A 22365-nucleotide genomic window follows, 5' to 3' on the forward strand; every position below is an offset into this window, starting at 1 on the left:
AATTATTAATATGTCAAAGTAAATATGTGTAGTACACTCGAACTCAAGTTGAAACTATTCGCTTGTACAAAGTAAATATTATTTTAAACGATAGTTTTTCGATTTGAAATGCATTATCAAAGAAAATAATCTAACAAAAAATACTCTGGCTATACTTTTTTATATATGATTAATAAACTAATCGATACCCTCTGAATTTGTAATTAAAAAAATTGGTTTGACGTAGTTAAACGATAAAACTGCCAATTACAAATGAAAGATTTCCAGAAACCGATTTCAAACAATAACAAATGTTACATGAACTCATTTTATCAAGGCCCATTGGCAGAATCTCTCAACCCCAGATTGGATCTTTACATAACAACACAATTTAAGGCAATGAAAAACCATTTAATGATGTATTTATTCCAGCATACCAATTCTTCAAAACAAAGCTGAGGTACAAACTTAAAAGCCTTACGAACTACGCTCTCTACAATAGTTGTATGTTCAATTTTTTAAATAACGCATAAATCAACGATATTTTTCGATGCACGATACCATGAGGTAATTTACTCCGAATCAGTTTGTATATTAGGATAAGAGGTTTCAAAAATACAAGGCTTCGGGCTAGTTGCTTAGGTAGCTGCCATCTAAATGTGGATGTGCACATGTTCCAGCAGCTGTGCGCGATCATAGAAGATGGCCGAGCACATTTCGCACTCAAAGCTGCGGGACTTCCGTTCCATCTTACCAGCCGCCGCCGCCTTGGCCGCCGCATCCGCGGCATCTGCAGCGGAGACGACCTCCGAGATGGAAAAGAAACCGCTGCCCACATCGGCATTGCTGGCGCTGGCAGGTACGTTCACATTGTAGGCATCTTCCCCGTAGTTGAGGTACGAGGATGAGCTGCTACCGACTTTGGTGGCAGTGTTCCCTTTCTTGGCCGCCGCTCCCGTGCCTGGTGAGGATTTGCTGTTGATGTCGCCGGCAGATCGCTTGCTCCCTGCCCGTGTTCCATTGGCAGTGATCTGACGCAGATGTCTGGAGGTTCTGGCAGAGGATGAGGACGAGGGGGTGCTTCCACTGGGAGCCGTTACCCTTTGCTGGCTCTCCACCATCTCCCGCAAGTCTGGGGACGTTGGCTCGATCTTGATCAGGTTTTGCTCCTCTTCGGGCAGAAACTGCGGTGTGGTCGAAGATTCGCTGGTGAAACGAAGACGGGAGTTCCTCTCGTGCTTCAGTGGCGAGCGCAGAATCTCCTCCAGATCGTTGACAATGCTCGGGTTGAACTTCTCGTACGTCTTCTCCCTGAGCAGAGCAGCATCTATTAGAAGATTGTCATCGTACATCAGTTGCACACGCTGCTCCTGCTCCTGCTTGATGTGCAGCGGGCTGGAGCTGATCTGATTTGGTGGATGGGTGGCAGGGGAAATGATCTCGTAGTCATCCACCATGTTGGAGGCACTGCTGCGTGATTTGTCGAGGCCCAGATTGGTTGTCTCCGTGCGACTGATGTAGGTCTTGGAGCGCGTCTTCTTGGCCGCACTGCTGGATGATTCTCCGCCAGCGCCCTTCGGTAACTTGGCCTTCTCCGTGTGAATCATTCGGGGTCGCGAATTGACGGCAGGTGGTGCTTTGCTGGCAGTCTTTGTGTTGCCAGCCTTCTTCCTGCTGCGACTGGAGGTGCTGGCGGCGGATGATGTGGAAACGGAGGTATTGAAGTTGCCTGCACCATCTGTTGGCTTTGCCTGTACTTTTCCCTGCTGCTTGGCTCTAGTATTCGGTACGACAGCAGACCCAGTGGAACTGGCGGGCTGCAGATGAGTATCGTTGACCACCACCAGCGAATCGATTTGAAAGAGAGCCACTTGGCTGTCTTGCAGGAATTTTTCCTCCCAGATGCGATCTGATTGTTGACTGCTGGTAGAGTCGTATCTTGACTTGGCCTTGTTCTTTTCCTGGGCAGACTTTGCCGTTTTGCCATTGGACATTGGTTTCGGATCAGCCTTCGGGGCTGCCGGCGCCCTTTTCCTCTTCTCCTTCTTGGGTGACTCGGCCATGTCAAAGAGATCGTCCACATTCTCCACATCAAAATCGCAAAGGTCGATGTCGCTGGTGTACTCGTCGGCATCGCCTTCTCCCATGGCCTCCTCCTCTTCGCCGTTGGCGTCCTTGTGCTCCGCGCGCATGTGGGCGATCTCGTGCGGCTGCAGTTTGCGACGTCGCTTGTATTTCCGTGGTCCCGTCTAGAAAAGTCTATTGTTTAGAAAATCTAAAACTGAAACCATGTTTTTTGTATAACTTACAATGGGCTGTCGCTGCTTGGCGGTGTTTGAGTCACTGTGCTGGATGAGGTGCTGGATGAGGTCGTTGGACGAGGCCAGGTCCTCGGAGCAGACCGTGCAGTGGTACGTATTCCGCGCCACATCCAGTCCAGAATGATGTGAGCGGATGTGTTCGCGCAGCACCACACGCTGGTTGAAGGCGCGCGGGCATACGGAGCAGGCGTACGGCTTTTCGCCCGTGTGAATCCGCTCGTGTTTTCGCAGCGTGCCGCCGTCTGCAAAAGCCTTCCAGCAGTAGCGGCAGCCATATGGCCGCTCGCCAGTGTGGATGCGCACATGGATCTGCTGGGAGCTACGCGATCCAAACGTCTTTCCGCACTCATGGCACGGGAACAGCTTGCCCGGCGAGGTGGTGCTGTGCGAGTGGCGGTGGTTGGAGAGTGTCCGTCCGTCGGGGAACTCCTCCTGGCACACCTCGCACACCACCGACTTGTCGCGATGCGAGGCCATGTGCCGCTTCAGGCGGGCCTTGTTGTGGAAGTTTTTGCCGCACTTGGAGCACGAGTGGCACTTCTCGCGCGAATGATCCCACGCGTGCTTGATTAGGGCCTTGCGGTCGCGGCATTCCTTACCACACAGCACGCAGGAGTTGGCCTTCAGTTCGCTTGGGTGGCGGGCGTGCAGGTGCCGCTTGATTGCCTGCTCCTCGTGGAAGCTAATTCCGCATAGGACGCACCTGAAAGATAACACAGTATTAGAGAACTTATTTTTAGAAATATCATAAATTGGGTAATTAAGCTTAAACTTTACTCAATCCTTTTTATAGATGGTATGTGATTTTCCAATATATCATTACAAATCTTAATCATCTACCCTGTAATCACTGTTTAGTCTGAACTCACTTGAAGGGCGGGAACCTAGCATGGATTTCGGCATGCGCAAGCATCTCCAAAGCGCTGGGAAAGGACTTTCCGCAGGTGTGACAGCAGTGACCGCCTGAATCTTTGGCAAGCTCCAGCTCTCCGCCAGTAGCGGCATCGGAATTGCCTTCCCCGGCCATCTGATCGGTTAGCTTGTAGTGAAGTTTGGCATGGCGCCGCAACAGATCCTGGCGGTGGAAAGAGATCCCGCACTCGTTGCAGTAGAACTCGCCATACAATTGATCTTCGGGCTCCGATTCGCTGGCACTATCGTCCGCTGATGCAGGATCGTACTCCGAATTGCTCTCCTCGAACTGGTGTGTCTTCTGGTGCTCCTGCAGGCTACTGTTGTCCCAGAACATCTCCTGGCATTGGTTGCATTCGAAGGGCGAGTCCACGCGGTGGTTCTAGTAAGGGATAAATAAAATTAGTGGATGATTTTGGCAATAACTGGTTAGACTGGTTGTGGGTAAAAGCTATGACATATTTAAAAAACTTTCCGTGATATTTGCCTGTCTTCTGTGTTACCTTTGTGTGTGAGACGAGTGCCTTTTCCCGCGCAAAGGCCAATCCGCACTGCTGGCACACGAAGGGTTTGCTGTCATCCAAAACTGGGAAATTTGGCTGAGGGGGAGGTTCGACGGCCATGGGCTGCGATGTGGTGACTACAGGCTGAGCCGGCTCAGAGTCCATGTAGTCGCTCAACTCGCTGGTAATCGGCTTCTCGGAAATCACGATAAACTGGCTGCTCTCCTCTTTGGGCTTCAGCCGACTGATCCTTCCCCGCGTTGGCGCTGCTGGTGGAGCCACTGCGGCCGGATAGCTGGCAACCAGCTGAACCTCGCCCTCTTCCACAATGTGATGGTGATGCTGCACCTCCTGGTGCGATTGCTCCTGCTCCTGCTGCTGTTGGTAGAGCGGCCACTCCTGCTCGTAGTAGTGGTCGTCCAGCTGCCGCTGCGACTGGTGCTCAAACTTGATGGAGGAGGAGGAATCGGCTGCTGCAGCTGCTGCCTCAGCATCGGCTGCATCCTGGGCCTCTGCATGGGCCTTGAAATGACTGATGAGCTCCGCCCGTCTTGAGAACCTGGCTCCACACAGCTTGCAGAGATGCGGTCGGTCGTTCTGGTGGGCTAACATGTGGTTGTTCAGGGTGGCCTTCTTGCGAAAGCGACGGCTGCAAAAGTCACAGGGATAGGGTCTCAGGGCGGTGTACTCATCCTGCTCCATGTCCAGCAGTTCCTGCGAGCTGCTGATGCCGGCTATCTGCTCGGCGGCAATTTCGACACTACAAAAAGGAAGAACAATAGATCATCTAATCCTCTGCAGGCAAGGAATTTGACTCACCGCTCGGCACCCTGGTGCTGCACCCAGTCGTCCGTGATGACCTCCTCGGTGACGACCTGGGCGTCGTCGTCAAAGGATTCCGCATAGGCCACGGTCGTGCCATCGGCAGTGACTAGGACTGTTCCGCCCGCCTCGTTGGCCGCCATAATCTCGCTCAGCTGGCCGTCGCGCGCCATGAAAATAAGATTTTCGGCTGCCATATGGTCCAGGTCCTCGCCCGTCGCCCCCGCTCCACCATCGCTCTCCAGGATGTCCACCTCGGAGGAGTCGCCTGCGGAGACGTGGTGCTGTATCCACTGGATGCCGCCATATCGCTGGTTGTTCATCACTCGCTAGCCCTGCAAATATGCAGATTTCTCAGTCCCGCTGCGAACATAAACAAATGAGTTGCACAAAAATATGCGGATTCGGGAGTAAGCAACAATTGGTGGCACATGTGCTCAGAATGACCGAAAACCGTGGGAGAGGGAGAGAGCAACTACGGCGTTGCCAGATGTCAGGTCAGAGTGCTTAAACGCTACATTTAGAAATAGAAGCAAGCTTACGAAGTAGACCAGCAAATCACTTTAATATTAGCCACTAATTAGGTAGACACTATTATGTTTTGTTGACAAATTTAAAGCATTGTTTTTATTTTATGAAGAGTGGCAGCACTTTAACAAATTCCAACAGTGCTGGTCAAACAAATTTTTCTTAGCTAGATCCAGTCAGTATCTGTTGCATTCAAAATATCAATTAATTTTTCCCAACAGTTATGAAGCTATTGCTTTCTAATACTAGGATCTCTGGGTCATATTGGCTGAATTAAAACAGAATTAAACTTCACAGCTAAATAATATCATGAACTTATTCGTAAGAACTAATACAGCTTTTTTAGTTCCGAAGTCATTGTAATATTGCTTATCTTCATTCAAAAATACATTAGTTTTATTAAACACAATAATCTTAATTGGTGTTTAAAGCAATTTAGCTCTTTTTTTGGCTTGAAATTTACACAGCACTGACTTCCAACCACCGCGCACACTAGTTGTCTCGATCGCACATATGGTGTTCGCCTATTCTGCTTGCTTTGTTCGTGTCCAAGCTTTTTTTACTTGCAAAATATTCCAACTTATAAACACCAATTTGGACCATAAATGAGGTTAAGTCGGTGTTTTTATTTATATTCCAGACCGCAAGCTTGGCGTAAACGTAAACAAAGTCCCAGGATTTTAAAATTTAGCCCAAATATTGGCAGACGGCACGCGCACTTTGCGGCCATGCGATTACATCACACACATCACACGCCCGAATTTCTTGCACGGGCACTTGAATTATTTTATTTTAATTTTTCGTCGAGGTTGTCGGTGTCATTTTGAGGTTAAATAGGTCTATTGAACACCGACGCTCGTTGAGCGTTTTATTACCTTAAATCCAATATTTATGCCGTTCGCATGCTTCGCTGGGTACGTTTTTTAAATGCGGCGAAAAGTTTTCTCGCAAAATGCCCACGAACGACCGGAGAAAGAGGAATTGCCATTGCGTTGCCCTGTTCTTATTCTTCTTCGCACTACTATTCGCACTGCGGCCGGCCAGAGGTGCCACCTACTGCGCGGCGGCGTTGCCCCATCGTCGAAAATAGTTCACTGTTAACGGCAAACAGTACTGCAAAGCGATAGCACACATATTTAAAGAATAAAATATAAATTTATTTAAAGCCCTATGATTCTCTTTTATTTTACCCCACCTCTATATTTTAAATTTACATATTTTTGAACGCACTGGCAATAAATTTCAAAAATAAATGCTTAAATACTTATCTCAAAACCATAATATATTTCTTGTTTAAAAAAATTTGTATGTTATATACATACCAGATAAGTAACAGTTCATAGTATCTACATATTATTTAAAACGTTTCGATTGGGATCAACTGAGCTCAACTTTACTTTATAATTAAACAAATACATTCACAAAATCGCAAACATGTTTTGAACCTAATTGAATTTATCAAACTTTTTTTTTTTTCCAAGAATTGGCCACATCTGCAAGTGCTTGACAAGTAATAGTTTTATTTTGTTAGTCAAACAGTCAAAATGTTGTTTTTGGGTGGTAAAAATGGAAATTAAAAAATAAAAATCACTAAAAGGTGCTGCGTAATAATTAAATATAATATTTATCTAGCTATGGAATGACTTTATTTGACATTTTATTTTGTTTTTCTTTCAACATCTGCGAGTGTTAGGCCAAGAAATATAGTAGCCCCTTAAGCAAACAATCTACAAAAAGTTATACAACAATTTGATCAGTGTCTATTGCCAATTTTCGCACTGGCAAAAAATCAACTGATTAAACAAAACGAACTTTCGTTGGGCTTAAAAATTCGTATAAATAAGCCGTGTGGTAGAATAACACCAATATTGCGAATTTGATAAGTACATAGAAGAGCAATTTAATTATTCACTATGCTGGCGTCCAAATATCTTGTCCTGATCGCTGCGATTCTCTGCTTTTTGAGTGGAGCTCTGGCCGTAACCTGCACAGACGATCCCTCGGATGCCAATTGCATCGATTGCACCACCGACACCACCAACGATGAGTGCACTACCACTACAACAACAACCACGGAGGCTCCAACTTCAACATCCACTACAACAGCAGAGTCAGTAGCCGCTACTACAAATAAAACCAGAAAAGTGAAGAAGGTCACCATTAAGAACATGAAGTTCAGAGTCAAGAGGAAAATAAAGGTGGTCAAAAAGTCGGGATAAAAAAATGTTTGAAAATCAGATGAAATACATACCAAATTAAAATTAGCCAAGACGAGTTTTTATTATTAATGATTTCGGTTTCACATACCGCTTTAATCAAACGATATCGGGCTAAAACAGTGGCTTCGTTAATGTTCCATCTTCAAGACAAAACGACAAACGAAGCATTCTTTAGGGTGCAATTGGCGGATCCTGAATTTGAGCAACTTTTTGAAATTTTGTTTAGCTCTAAAAAAAATAAACACACCATAACCTATCACCTATATTTTCGAACAAATCCTTTCCTTATTTTTTATGTTAAGACTTAACAATCTTTGTTTAATATTAAACAAACGAAATGTTGTTTCTAAATGGTAAAAAAAATAATTTCAAATAACCTTGGCGGAATGACTTTGTTTGACATTTTATTTTGTTTTAATTGCAGCGACTGCGAGCGTTAAACTTACAAATATAAATTCCATCTTAATTCACCAATCTTCAAAAAGTTAAACATAACACTGGCTTACAAAATGAAATCAACAAAATGCTACAGAGATAAAAAAGTGGTTTTCGGGTGCAGTTGGATTCCCTGATTGAGCACCAATCCTTATATGCAAAAGTTAAAAAAACTAAAAAAAAGAAGCAATGAACCAGGAGAAACACTAAAATTACACTTTACAAAAAATGGTGATAAACAAAATGGTTAAGTGTCATATTCGGAACCTGCTTCGAAATACCAAACATTCATTTTTTGAAGATTTTGTCGATTTTATTTTGTAAGCCAGTGTAATTTGATCAAAGCCTGTTGCCAATTTTAGCACTTGCAAAATATAGAAAACAACTGATAAAATAAAGTGCACTTTCGTTACGCCTGAAGTTTCCTACAAATAAGCCGGACGAGAGAATAACACTTATATTGCAAATTAGGTAACTAGAAGTGCAATTTAAGTGTTCACTATGCTGGCGCCCAAATATCTTGTCCTGGTCGCTGCAGTTCTCTGCTGTTTAAATGGAGCTCTGGCTGTCACCTGCGCAGATGATCCCACGGATGCCAATTGCATCCATTGCGCCACCGACACCACCAATGTTGAATGCGCCATCACTACAGCAACAGCATCCACGGTGGCTCGCACTTCTCCAACTTCCACTGCGAAAAAATACGGAAATAGGAGGAATGTCACCATAAAAAACATGAGGTTCGCAGCAATAAGGAAAATTAAGTTGCCTAAGAAATACATTGAAAATCAGATAACAAACATCAGCGAATAAATCAAAAATTCTGATTCAGTCTTAAGGCAAATTAGGCAAACATTAAAAATCAGATAAAATAAAAAGCAAATTCAAAATTCAATATGACGAGTTTTACTTTAACTAATTTTTTGAAATATTAATGAGTTTGCGTTCCCCCTTCAAAATTATAAGTACTGTTACTGCTCACAAAATTAAATCGAGAAAATCATCCAGAACTGAAAGTTTGGTTTTCCGGTTCGGCTGGACTCTTTGATACGGAAAATGAAAATAAAATTGTTTTTTATAATTTCATATTGTAATATATAATGTACGTACACTTCAACTTCACTGTTTTTCAATTTATTTGCAAATTCTTTAAAACTTATAGAAATAGTTAGATATTTTAGAGTTACGATTTTAATCTACGACTATATCTTATAGCTTTGTTCTTTATTTGAATATACTTTCGGTTTTAATTTTGTAAAAATCGGACAACGGTATCATATAGCTGCCGTACTAATGATCGAAAAATCGCTATATCGATTGTTTATACTTAAACGTATACGCATACAAATCGAAAAAAATTAGTTTTAAAGAATATTTAGTTTTTGCAAGAGCTTCAAGGGCTTATCGACTACGTCTTGCTTCCCTTGTTGTCTATCTTCAGTTCTGCTTAACTGATTGCTTATTTTTTTCAAAAATTGGCAACATTTACTAATTTTTTTCAAACAATAATTATTATTTGTTGTTTCTGAATATTAAAAATATAAATAAACAAGAAGGAAAGCAAACTTCGGCAAGCCGAAGTTCATATACCCTTGCAGCTATTGCATTAATTAAATACTTTTGAAAACATTTAAATTATGATTTACTTGAGTATGTGCTAAAAAAAAACATTGAAACTATGATGATTTGCAGCTCAATTATTAGATAGTTATTTATATATTTTTATTATTTCTATGGGAGCTATATGCTATAGACGTCCGATTTTGATAAAATTTACACCATAATTCTGAAATAATTAAACATTGCTATATGTCGAAGAACTAAACAAAAAATTAAAAAACAGAAAAGTTATAATTTTTTTTCATTTATTTTTCCGATTGTTCCTATGGGAGCTATATGCTATAGTCGTCCGATTTTGATGAAATTAAAAACGTAATTCTGAAATATTAAACCATTACTATATCTCGAAGAACTAAACAAAAAATTAAAAAACAGCAAAGTTATAATTTTTTTTCATTTATTTTTCCGATTGTTCCTATGGGAGCTATATGCTATAGTCGTCCGATTTTGATGAAATTTAAACCAGAAATCGGAAATATTTTACCATTACTATATGTCGAAGAACTAAACAAAAAATTAAAAAACAGCAAAGTTATAATTTTTTTTCATTTATTTTTCCGATTGTTCCTATGGGAGCTATATGCTATAGTCGTCCGATCCGGCTCGTTCCGACTTATATACTACCTGCAATGGGAAGACAACTTTTGGGAAAGTTTCATGCAGATAGCTTTAAAACTGAGAGACTAGTTTGCATATAAACGGACGGACAGACGGACGGACAGACGGACGGACAGACGGACATGGCTAGATCGACTCTACTAGTGATGCTGATCAAGAATATATATACTTTATAGGGTCGGAAACGTCTCCTTCACTGCGTTGCAAACTCCTGACTGAAATTATAATACCCTCTGCAAGGGTATAAAAAAAACAAAACAACATCTGCCATCTGCGATGATTAATCGATCTACAAAAAGTTAGGCAATAACACTGGCTTACAAAGTTTAATTTATCAAAATCGAAAAGAGATTAAAGATTTCCAATGTAGCAGGACTCCCTGATTTAGAAAATAACATTCAAAAATATTTGTATGTTTAATGTTATTTAAACTATTCTCATGCTTTGATGCATTTTTAATTTTTAAAATTCAGTTATCGATCGAATGTTATTTAAAATTTTGTCGAGCTCTAGTAGATGGCACAAATCCTTATATAGGGAAGGTTAAGAACGGGCTGTGTCTAGTTAAAAAAGCTTTTGATACACCCAAGGAAAAATAAATAGGCATACAAACAGACGTACGTAAATTAAAATTAAAAAAAAATGGTACACAAAAAATAAACTGCTATGAAAAAGCTAACATTCATCTCAGAAAGTTTTTTTCGCTTTAATTTTGTAAGCCAGTGTAATTTGATAAGCTCCTATTGCCAATTTCCGCAATTGCGAAAAAAGAAACAATTGATTAAACAAACCGAACTTCAAAAATTCGTATAAATAAGACGGGCGAATGATTAGCACCAACATTGCAAATTTGATAACTACATAGAAGAGCAATTTAAGTGATCACTATGCTGGCGTCCAAATATTTTATCCTGATCGCAGCGATTCTTTGCTACATAAGTGGAGCGCTGGCCGTAACCTGCGCAGATGATCCACGGATGCCAATTGCATCGATTGCACCACCGACACCACCAACGATGAGTGCACTACCACTACAACAACAACAACGGTGGCTCCAACTTCAACATCCACTACAACAGCACGCACACCACATCTGAAGGAGTTCTCCATTAAGAACATGAAGCTCAAAGTCTTAAGGAAAATTAAGCGGGTCTTCGGGCTAAAAAGCATATTGAAAACCAGATAAAATAAATGCCTAATTACTGTAACTAAGTTATTGAAACATTAATGACTTTGGTTTTTTTTAATTATAAAATATCGGAAAAAAACACTACATACATATAGGCGTTTTTTTACTCAAGCTTATAGAACTTATTTGTTAGAATTGAAAGATATACACAAAAATGTCAGTCTACACATGGGCGTTCCCCGATCGAAATAATAAGCTTTGAAGTTAACATAATTAATCTGTGATAGAGTTAGAAAAGTCAAGCTGAAGAATCTTCCTTGGCTACTATACTATATATATCCCTGTATACCCCTGTCTTCTACAATTTGCGTTTCTTTGTACTTTAGGAAGGATCGATGTTCGGTCAGAAATAGCTCTTCTTTGGTGCGTAAAATAGCACACCTTCATGTCAAAAGTATATTTTAGTAAATGGTAAAATTTAATTCTCACAAAAGTGTTTATTATTTTTTGTTATTTAAAACCAATTTTTACTTTTAATCCGCGTTATGAAAGTGCTGAAGAAGTTTCGAATTCTGCCGATTCGGGATCTCTTGGTGGTGGCCGTGGCAAAGGGGGCAGCAGTCGTGGTTGTAGCCCAAAGTCTCTGAAGGCACTCAACATGAGTGGGATACACTCGGCAGTCGATGCAGGAGGAATCCGTGGGTGCCACATCGCAGGTAATCGCAGCACCGTCATCCAGGAAGTAAAACACGGCTAGGAACAGCAAGATGTACCTCGAACCCACCATTTTTACCAATTACTTTGAGACGACTAAAAAAAATGTGACTAAATCTAAGTCTATAAGTCAAAGAAATGCGGTTAGAGCAAACCAATTCAAAGATTACTGTTTGTTCAGGTGTTTTGTAAATAGAATTAGCTTTAAATATCAGCTTTAGCGCGTATTAGTGGGAATAACAATATTTTTTAACACCATGTTGCTTTTACATATTTACATATTATAATGAATATTGTATTAATTTTATTTTTTATTTTAAATTTACATAAAACATATTAATAAAAATAAGATTTATTGTTACGTTAATCAAAACTCTGTCATATCTGGACTAAACTATTTTCCTTATCTAAAAATCACTAAAAGAAAAAAATGATAGACATTCCCAATGGATTGGGTAGAATAAGATTCTTTATACATTAAAAATTCGAGTTCCTATCTTTTTCCCTTGAACAGAAACACAGAGCTCTCTTTCATTCAGCTTTTTCTCTTTCTCTTCAATTTAAAGAGCTCAAATCTACATACACATATGTATGCAAACGACGCCAAAGCGCGCCAAACTTTTTTCGCCCCCTTCCCACAAGTTGTTTTTGTTATTTTGTTTCTGGTCGTCCGTTGCTCTGCTTTTATTTTTATTGCTCTGCGATCCAAAGCGATCCGCTCCGCTTCTCTTTGGTCCGCTGGGCAGAAAAGCAGAAAAAGCAAACAGCCAACGAGCGGCGGCTATTTAATTTTCGTTTTGGTTTTGGCGTGGATCGGATCGGATCGGATCGGTTGGCCATAGCCTTCCCGAATATATGTATGTGTATATATACGCCGGGTTTTGGACTGCGAGTGCAGTGGAAAAACTGAAAAATCAAGAAAAGTACTCGTGACTGGAATTCCGCATTTGTTTACCGTTGTGTGTTTGTGTTACTGATACATTTTGTGTGTTTTTTCTGCTCTGGAAAAGGGAAAACATTCGAGATTGGATCAACAAGAGCAGTGCGCCACCTACCGGCCACAGTGGGTAAGCTTGGGATAAGGAAATCAACTATTTATTTTTGCAAATAATAATAACAAAATGGCAGTGCAAAAATCTGAGAAGTGAACAAGAAAAAAGTAACCGACGTTCTTTTGACAGACGGCGACGACATAAAATGTCAAACTGTCGATCAACATCAAGGCGAAATATGCAAGATGCGTGTCTTAACTGCAAAGGAGGGCTTCATAAATGCTTAATGCTAAATGCTGTTGCAAATGGTTGCCATTTATGCAATCTGCGAGTCCGAACTCCCCCCACACACCCCACGCCTCTTTTAATCACGATGCTGATCTTCGCGCTACGCGTTTTGCATGCCTGCTCTTCTCTGGAATGCGTTTAATTCGAATTTGAATTTGAATGCACGGATAAAAAAAAACGTAGACTAAGATACGAAAGACACTTTTTAGTTAACATCCCAATTTTGGTATCACTGCAAGCATTATTTTTTGGTTATAAAGTTTTTATTAACATGTTGAACATTAATGTTTCGTTTGTATAATAATTAAGTAAGAAATTAGATTACATAAGTTCTTTATAAACAAATTGAGTCGAACAGTAAAAACTGGACCAGGCACCCAAATCCGAATTCCAGTGAAAAGGTTTTAAGTTGAATTTTTATTAAATTTCCAATTGGTTTTTTATAATACTATAATCTTTTATAGTTGGTCTCATAAGATCACCAGATCTTCCAGTGCTTATAAACCTTAAAGTTGTGAATTCAAGACAGCACGAAGTAAATTAAAAATAAATAATACATAATCTCTAATATTTTCTCTCTGTGTCTGCTTATTCTTCTCGGCGAGGCTGCTGGTGTTTTGCTTTCGCTTGTTTTTACAACGCAAAACACTTGTCCGCCGGCCTCCAAGTCGTTGGGAAGAAATCAAAGCTCGCAACTTTAATTAATATTCCACACACTGCCCAACACATATAAACTACAGGCACACACATTCCTCGCACAATGTTGTTTTTGTGCTCACCAGTCATTGTTGTTGCATAGATTTATTTTATTGCATTTCACTGCTTTTATTTCTTGGTCATTTTGTGTTTTGGTACCGATCGCATAAGTTATTGTATCGGGATTTTCGGCTCGGCACACGACTCAGTCGAGAATTAAGTTGGCTCTTTATGGAGAGCAATCCGTAATGTAGTCCCTCATATCGGTGTGAATACTGTACAGAATGTGAATAAATTTTGACTATTTTTGGAGGGAAGTTATGCAAAATCAATTGAGATATTTACGATTTTATGTGACTGGAAAATTAAGAGTTCGACGGAATTTTGAAAGTGCAAACCCACTACACATGTTTCTAACAGAAATTCTTTGAGTTTTTTGTAGGGACTTTGAATATTGGGTTTTTTCTTTTAATATCCTTATTATCTGTTCTTAAATTGGTATATCTATTATTGATACATATATATCTTTAATCTAACAAATTCCTAGATAAAAGTGGGAAAATGTTTTAAAACATAAATAATACTTGTATTCCTTTATCATCAATTAATTCCAACTATTTCCCAAACTGAAACACCTGGCATTCTCTGTGCCAAATTCTTTACCCGCTTATCACTGTCCCGTGTAAGCCAACTGTTTTTAATTCCTCGAAAGCAAATGGCATTAATTTGACAACTTGCCAGCACCTAAGGAACGCATGCCAAACCAGGCCCAAATGTTTCGAATGGGGCCAAAGATAAAAATCGGCAAAGGGGGCGGCTAAATAATTGGGTTCAGTCAAATTCAAATGCAAATGCAAATGCAACAGGTTGCGAGCGATGTGCCGTTGACAGACTTCTGACAAATGAAAACAATTGAACTAAATTTTAATTGTTGGCCATATTCATTGTGGCCGTTGGCCTATGAAAATTCATTCGTTTAACGAGCTCATCGAGGTCTTTATGCGCTTGTCAACAACTTTGTATTTATGTGCTGTAAGTGGCCAAAAAGCGAAGCTCGTAAAACGTGCGTGCCAGCGCCACTGGCGACGGAGGTTTCGACGGCTTCGACGGTTTCGGTGGTGCTCCTGGTTTCAACTGGTGGTGCACCCACATATCGCATATATTTGGCACAAATTCGAACGCTTGGCTGATCGCGATAAGCGGAAAACCGAATAAAATAAAAACATCGACGACACAAATGCTAAAAATGACAAGGGGAAAAAAAAAACGCATTTAACATTGCAAACATGAGAAATGTCAGAGTGAAATCCATCAAAATGTCAGACAGCACACAAGATTCCTGGGAATTTTGCAAAAACAGCACGTTTCAGAAATTTAAGGCAGGGGGAAAGTTTGTTTTACAGATTTTAAGGGTGTAATTTCTCATAAGCAAATATTTGTTTTTTTTTATACATATATGGAAAAAAGGAAAGTTATATGTTATAAAAACATCGATATTGAAAATTTGTTGTATTGAACATATTAAGTTGAGAATTAGCAGTTTGAGTGTTTTAATGATAATTTTAATTTCATTTCAGAACATTACCAAAATTTAAAATCTTCAACTTATAATGTACATATTATTATAACCAGAATAATTAATTTTAATTTTAGCGATATGAGCTGTCCGAAAGCAAACATATTTTCCTGTTCAGAATGCAATGTTTGTGTGGGTGGAATGAAAATGTTTTTGCCGTACAACATTGCGTATGCGTGTTGGCTTTTTTCCTCTTTTGTCTATTTGTCTCTCTCATTTCGCGTCAGCTGTTTGCTGTGCTACATTTTTCCACAGCTGCTCTCGCTGTCTTTCAATTTGCTCCAATTTTCTTAAATTTAAATTTAAGCATATGCAATGTGAGGAATTCACTTAAGGAATGTACTCTTTTTTTATAAATAAACTAACAAGAACTCAATTTTATTTCTGCGCCTCTCTTCATCCGCTCTTTACTAGATTTCGCTACTCTTTGAAAGCTTTCTCCCTCTCTTTCTTAATTGAAATTTTTTGTTTTGGTCGTCCAGCAAATTATTTTAATTGTTTACAAACGATCCTATTGTTGTTGCGCACATAAATTGGCTTCTCTTCGAAGCTGACGTATTTCTTTTGACTGGGGCATATTTATTATACATTTTATTGGCATCGCTTCCAAGCTCGACGGCCAGCGATTTCAATTTTTGAATAACTTAATTTTTTTTGTTTCTTCATTGGCCATTTGACAAATTCGAAAAGCGAAAAGCGCGCTGCGAACACTTCAATTGATTTATTCGATTGTAGTAAGAATCGTGTGGCGCTCAATTGCAAAACTCTTGGCCAAACCGGCGCAAACGATCTTGTAAATTGGCCGCTCGTCAATCGTCAATCTTCTGAATCGCTGATCGTCCCTTTTGCCGCGTTTTTCTCCGTGTGTAAGTGCAGTTTTCGATGCTAATTATACGTGCTCAGTTCAATAAATAAATTTTATGAACCATTAAGATAAGAACATTAAACTTGTTTTTTAATAAACTTATAAAAGCTAAGAGTTATTTATATTTTCGTTGAGAATAGAATTGCTCAACAGATAAGATCAAAATAATATAGTGATTAATATTTTTTACAGTTTTGTTATGCTTTTAATAAAATGTTTAAATAAAATTATCAAAAGAAGACTTTTCAAATATTTTTAGTTTATAAAAGCTATTTGTGTGTTTATCAGGTTAAAGGTACTAAAATATTTTGTTTGTATAATTTGGTTCTATTATGAGAAATGGTGACTCTATTTTATCGGTATAATTTTGAGATCGATTATAGCTCTTATATGTCTTTTTACAGGCCAAAGAAAACTTTGTGGGAAATTGTGCTAGTATTTATAGAACCCATTTCCTATTAAAAGACAATTGAAGCACTATTTTGCTAGCCGAAATTCTTTAGAATTTGTTTACTTCATGCAAAGTGAGATTTATTAACCACTAAATGAGAACAAAAGAAATTTCACGTGAATCTGCAGACAGGTGCCAAAAGCAATGGTGCTGAGATGGGATTTAATGAGAAGTCTTGGCAGTTCAATCCCCTGGGACGACTGTCTCCGCGAATGGTTGTGCTCCACTTGATCTTGGGTTTTTTTTCGGGCTGGCGGCTGATGGATGTCGCCACGGGCACATTAATCCCGTTTCATGCTCGGACTGATGTCGATGTTGCTGCTGTAGTTGCTGATGTTTCTGATGTTGCTGCCGCTGCTGCTGCTGTTGCCGCTGCTGGCAACGTCGCATTTACCTAAATTGGAATATCCGGTAAAACGTAATGAAAATCGTAGCAATCAAGCCGAAAACACACACACATGGGCATTCAAAGGGGGGCGATCGAAGGGGGAGTACTCTCACATTGATATGCAAATGAATGTCACCATCTTAAATGAAATAATCGTCTTAAACGAAGGCACAGTAGCAGATGCCCCAGCCAGAGGCGCAATCCCATCCCCGATTCGGTTCCAAACTATATGCTTTAATTGCTTTCCTCGCTTCTCTGCGAAAATGAGAGAGAAGCGAGGCCTTTTACGAGCTTTTTAATGACTTATTTACTTAATAATTCCATGTTTAATGGCTTGTAAAAAGCATCTAATATATTCCTTAGTTTTTTTCAATGTCATCCCGAATACAAATTACATCCTATTTTTTCACTAAATTAAGATTTTTGTGAGTAAACAATACGTGAAGAAAAGCGCATACTTTAAGAACTATTTTCGGGTTCGATGAGCATTTCCAATTGGGTTACAATTTTCTAAACAATACAATGCTGTCTATATATAGGGAACGCTTTTCTTGGCAAAAGTTTTCTTGTACTGTGTTTTTTTTGATATTATAATAAGTATTTCTAAGAACACTTTTTTTTGCAAATAAATACTAAAAACAGTTCTTAAATTTTGAATAAGGAGGTTTTTTTTAATATATGAATGTATAATGTTAAGTCCTGAAAAATTAATATTAATATTCTAAATATGTTTTGATTCAGGAAATCTAAAACCCATTCGAAAACCAAAGATTGTCTAAAATATTTGTAAATTTCTTTAAAAACCAAGAATATTTTGTTTTTTAACTCAATAATAGCTAATAAACTTTCAGACAGGAATTCATAAACACTAGAAATACATAACTTATTGACTATGTGCAAACGGATTAATATACTAGTGTTTGGTTGGGCAATCAGAAAGCAAACTAATACGAATTTTGTTAGGAAGAAGTCAAGAGAAACCACAAAAACATTCTTTAATACATTTGACTGACCGAAAAATCAAAACATTTTTTTTATCAAGGTTTCGACACAAATCCGATTCGAACACACATTTTTATGCGGATAGAAGGGGCCCCCCATTCGAGTCTAGTAAAATGGTCGAGCGTTGATGTATTGATGCCAACGATTGCGAAGTTCATCAAAGGGAATGGGGACTTTGTGGGGGCGGGGAAGAGTTTCTCGCACCAAATCAGAATTGAAATCAATATGCTGAGCGAATGTGAATTGACTTATAAATAAGAAATATGCCAATAAAAATATCTGTGGCATTTCGGAACGAGCCACGAACGCGACTTCCAACTAGGGAGTCAAGTACAAATTGCCGCTGGGCATGTGTGTGCATTCCGTGGATATTTTATGGCCCTTGTACTTAATAATTTAATGTACTAATTGCGGTTTGTGGTCACTGGGGCCTGTCACACTCTAAACTGGGCTAAAAGGAAGTTGTAAACTGGCAGCATTCAAACAAAATGCTGGGCTGACAAAACAAAAGCCAAAACTCTGCGAGTGCATCTCTTAAAATAATTAATAAAACAGTTCTGGGGTGGTGCATTTCCGGGCGTGATTTTGGGGGGAAATCGGAAAAGTTTCTGCTTCCGTTGGGAGTTTTCTATTGAGTTTCCTTTCAAACCGTTAGGCTTAAGCCCACTCTTTGCTTTTCCACAGTGTACTTTAGTTTAAATTCCCCCCATCCCAACAGTATTTATGGTTTCTGCTGCTTTTCATGCTTTGCCATGCGCATATTTAATTAAATAAATTTGTTTAATATTAATTGTTGTGCTTCCCTATCTATTTTCTATGGTCCGCAGGTCTCCATCCTATGAATGTGTCCAAAACTTTGACGTATCCGCCGGAAGCGCCTTAACTGGCCATAACAAGTGCAAAGCCCAACAGGTGGAGAGACTCCCCAAATCGAAGAGGGCATTGTGTATTGAGAAACAAACCAAAACTATACACCAAGAATACTTTTCCAGCAATTATCAAAAGGAAGGACCCATTATGTCTGTGGGTGAGTACAAGAATAATTGGAATATCGTAAAAAATGTCATTTGGGGATTTATGATCTGGGAATCGTGGGGTCAAATTGTGAATGGAAATAATATTTTATATAAACTGAACAAAAGCTGGGATTGGTATAGTAGCTTGATATACATTCTTGCAAATTATATATTTAAAAATGTAATTTTCGTTTTGAGATTATATTATATTAAAAGATAAAGCACGAATAAATGTGCATTTTAAATTTAAGAAATGGTCACAAATGTTTTTAGTTAAATATAAAATACACACTTGTTCGCGTCTTATATATGTTTAGTGTTAACTTAAATATTAAAAATACAATTTTGAATCAATTAGCCAGGTATTTATTTGTACTATTCCATTATATGATCAGTTTACTCATTTATTTAGAAATGTTAATTTAATCAATATTATGGACTATCGAAAACTTTTCTTTAAACATCCAGTTAAAAATGCAAAAATTCCCATTAGTAAATGGACTTGTCCGCGCTCTAGAAAACAAGGCTTCGGGTTTCGGGATCCCCATTGTAGCGCTGCATGTCCAGAACACGACATAAACATGACAAACTCGTTCACGCCCCGAGCTCACTTGACACCAAATCAAGCCGAGCTGTCCGGGTTAGTCGGAGGAGGAGTTCTCCACTCCTCCACCGTGGAATTCCTAATGATCAAGATCGGCCCACGAAACTACTGTGAAAGTGGACTGAATGAGATGCATTTCAGGGCGCACACACAAGCACGCATTGGCAATTTCCCAGAACGCCAACGCATTTATCTTACGAACTCGAACTCGAACGATTAGTCCGGGGGCCAGCGAACTGGAGCAATCCACTTAAGGTTGTCCCCAAGCGAAGACGAAAACCCAAACAAACAACCGGGCGGGGCCAAGATCGTGTTCTGGGGTTAGTCTCGTATCTGGAGGCTGGTGATATGGCCCACCTAAAATCGGCAAAGTGCGATCTTTTTCCCAGGGAAAATAGATATCCAGCGAGGGTAGCGGAGGTCATCCGTCAATTTGTGCGCCGAGCAGTCATAATGGAGCTGGAAATAAAAAACAAATCAAATGTCGGGCAACATCTAATTAGTCAGATTTTGGAGGCCTGTATCCGTATCGGAATCTGTGTTTGTGTATCTGCAACTCACCCCCCTCGTGGCGTTTCTTTCCTTTTTTGTTAGTCTTATTTATGTCTGTTGACTAGAACAAATAATCGGGCAGCTGATATGGGAAATGGCGCAATTAAAATACAAAACACAAACTCCCCGAGATGCGGCCAAAGAGAGAGAGATATGTAGAGCCGTCATGGTCCGCTGCCCGCATCCATAAAGTATTCTTATAAATAGTTTTTGTCCCCGCTGTCTATGTAAATCATTCATTAAATCTGCATTGAATTTCGTCCATTCATTCAGCTTATTTGCGCTTTTTAATTGCACTCGTTGGGAGTGGAGTGGAGTGCTGGCTGTGGTTGTTTACATTCTCTTTAGGGCGATTTTAATGATCACTCATTCAATTCATTGTTCATTGCGTATTGGCAGGTCTGGGGTGACTGGAAAACGCTTTAGTTTCTCTCAGTTCATTGACTATATTGTTGATTGGAAAACAATTCCTTTATTGCTTAACACAATAGATCTTAAAGTACCTGAGAAAAAAAGCCTACATACAAATACTAGCATACAAATTCAAACAAAATTAGAAATTAATATTATATTAACACCAAGTCCATCCTAAATATTAAAATTAATTAATTAAAATACTAGCTAATAAATTCAGACAAACTTAGAAAAATGTATTTTAAATCAATAACAAGTCAATCTTAGAATTACTTACTGATAAAAAATTGAATATTAAAAATAAATACAGTCATATATTAAATTACAAATTGTGTAACTAATATTTAATAAAAGTATTAAATCACTATAAAAAATTGAATACTAAATCAATTTAATTAAGGTGAAAAATAAGGGTTTAAAATAGTTGACTGCATTTTATTTAAGTTAATTTTAAAAGAATTTTAAATTTTCATATTTAAAATTACTAAAATCCGCACTGTATGAAAATCATAGCAAAAATATTTAAATTGAGTATAAAATATTTGGACTAACAACGTTCTTTTTAACCAGAGAGTTATTTGATTTCCTTGAAAGCCACATAAATATCTCTTAAACTGATAATTTTTCACAGACACTGCACATTCCAATTTCGTTTTTCTACGTCACTATCCTTGACGTAAGTAATTGAGTTTCCATACGCAAATAATTTATTTTGCGAATTTTACAATAATATTGAGTCACCCCACTCAGTGGATGATCCATACCTTGTTCTGTTGTAAGGCAGGCGCACCTAAAATACCAATTATACTTTGCGTAAATATTTACGCAAATTAATTTTCACTTGTCGGCGGAATCGTCTTTTGTTTTGCCAACATTCCTCGCCGCTTCTCTGGCAACTTGTGGCGGTCGAAGATAAAGAAATCTATTAAGTCCGCCGGCCAGACATTGGCAAAAGTGGACCAGAGACCCAATTGGCCGCTCCATGGTGTCTCTCATTGCCGCCGAGAACGTCATATCGTTCAATACATATATTGTTTACGCAAATTCCCATGTCATGTGCTTAATTGTGAATATCAGCAGTTGGCTGGGGGAAACCGTTGATTATTTTATGGCTCAATTTCTTCCGCGAATCACTTGTGAGCTGGCTAACTTATAGGAATCCACTCACCAGCTGAAAATGCAGCCAGACAATCCTCTCTAAAAATACTCCCTAAGAAATTAGATGTCGCCAGACATATTCATCTGCTGCAAATGATTCTTCATAATTGAATTACATGGCCAGAGACAAGAGCGTAAAAATTTTAATTACACACCTCATAATCAGGGTCCCAAACAGCAGCGTTGAGTGCGGAGGAGCCGATCTGAGTGGGAGTTGGGTTGCTGATGGAAATGGGAATGGGAGTAGTTGTCTAGGGCAGACATGTTCCTCGGCTGACTGCGAGTCCAGAATGTTGATCAAATTTCGTAAGCGAAATCCAGAGATGCATGTCGAGAATTAGTGCAGATTGCGTGGGTTTAGTTGGCCTACGTCCCTGGTTATATGTCCCTAATTCCAAACTGCACAACGCAAATTTATGTCGACAGCTTTGAGGAAGAACAGCATTTTAATATGAGAAGAATAACAATAACAATTGTATTAAAAAATGCATTTGATTACCTGAATATTGTTTAGAACAAAATAAAAGAGAAAAATATAACTTCAACCGAATTTTAATTCGATA

At 39.2% G+C, this 22365-nt stretch overlaps 4 protein-coding genes and 1 long non-coding RNA gene across 6 annotated transcripts in view; 2 read left to right on the forward strand and 3 right to left on the reverse strand.

Annotated features, from left to right (window-relative positions):
• Window positions 1–369: 369 nt before the first annotated feature.
• LOC128266202 (uncharacterized) lies at window positions 370–6097 on the reverse strand. The gene is made up of 6 exons (XM_053002555.1): window positions 5941–6097; window positions 4535–4872; window positions 3716–4475; window positions 3170–3594; window positions 2289–3003; window positions 370–2228 (listed from the first exon to the last, which is right to left on the reverse strand). The coding sequence occupies exons 2-6, from the start codon at window positions 4858–4860 to the stop codon at window positions 633–635; spliced, it is 3822 nt and encodes a 1273-aa protein (XP_052858515.1). The 5' UTR covers window positions 4861–4872; window positions 5941–6097; the 3' UTR covers window positions 370–632.
• An 881-nt stretch (window positions 6098–6978) lies between these two features.
• Window positions 6979–7284, forward strand: LOC128252313 (C-type lectin domain-containing protein 141-like). The gene has a single exon (XM_052979946.1). It carries the CDS (start codon window positions 6979–6981, stop codon window positions 7282–7284), a length of 306 nt encoding a protein of 101 aa, XP_052835906.1.
• Window positions 7285–11568: 4284 nt separating this feature from the next.
• On the reverse strand, window positions 11569–11982 carry LOC128266205 (uncharacterized). Its single transcript, XM_053002554.1, has one exon. The coding sequence runs from the start codon at window positions 11871–11873 to the stop codon at window positions 11601–11603; it is 273 nt and encodes a 90-aa protein (XP_052858514.1). The 5' UTR covers window positions 11874–11982; the 3' UTR covers window positions 11569–11600.
• Window positions 11983–12604: 622 nt separating this feature from the next.
• The window catches only part of LOC128266490 (uncharacterized), a 33248-nt gene continuing 23487 nt past the window's right edge, over window positions 12605–22365 (forward strand). Inside the window, exons 1-3 of one of the 2 annotated variants that reach the window (XM_053003049.1) lie at window positions 12638–12657; window positions 12811–12867; window positions 18886–19085. In XM_053003049.1, coding sequence (XP_052859009.1) covers window positions 12656–12657; window positions 12811–12867; window positions 18886–19085 — 259 coding nt within the window. In that variant the 5' untranslated portion in view covers window positions 12638–12655. Of the gene's footprint in view, window positions 12868–18885; window positions 19086–22365 lie in introns of both variants that reach the window. The other variant, XM_053003052.1, reaches the window with a different exon arrangement.
• LOC128266496 (uncharacterized) lies at window positions 21186–22323 on the reverse strand. The gene is made up of 3 exons (XR_008269061.1): window positions 21958–22323; window positions 21813–21889; window positions 21186–21728 (listed from the first exon to the last, which is right to left on the reverse strand). It is a non-coding gene; the product is annotated as an uncharacterized LOC128266496 (long non-coding RNA).

The sequence above is a fragment of the Drosophila gunungcola genome, chromosome 3R (genome assembly GCF_025200985.1).
Source record: "Drosophila gunungcola strain Sukarami chromosome 3R, Dgunungcola_SK_2, whole genome shotgun sequence".
NCBI lineage: Eukaryota > Metazoa > Arthropoda > Insecta > Diptera > Drosophilidae > Drosophila > Drosophila gunungcola.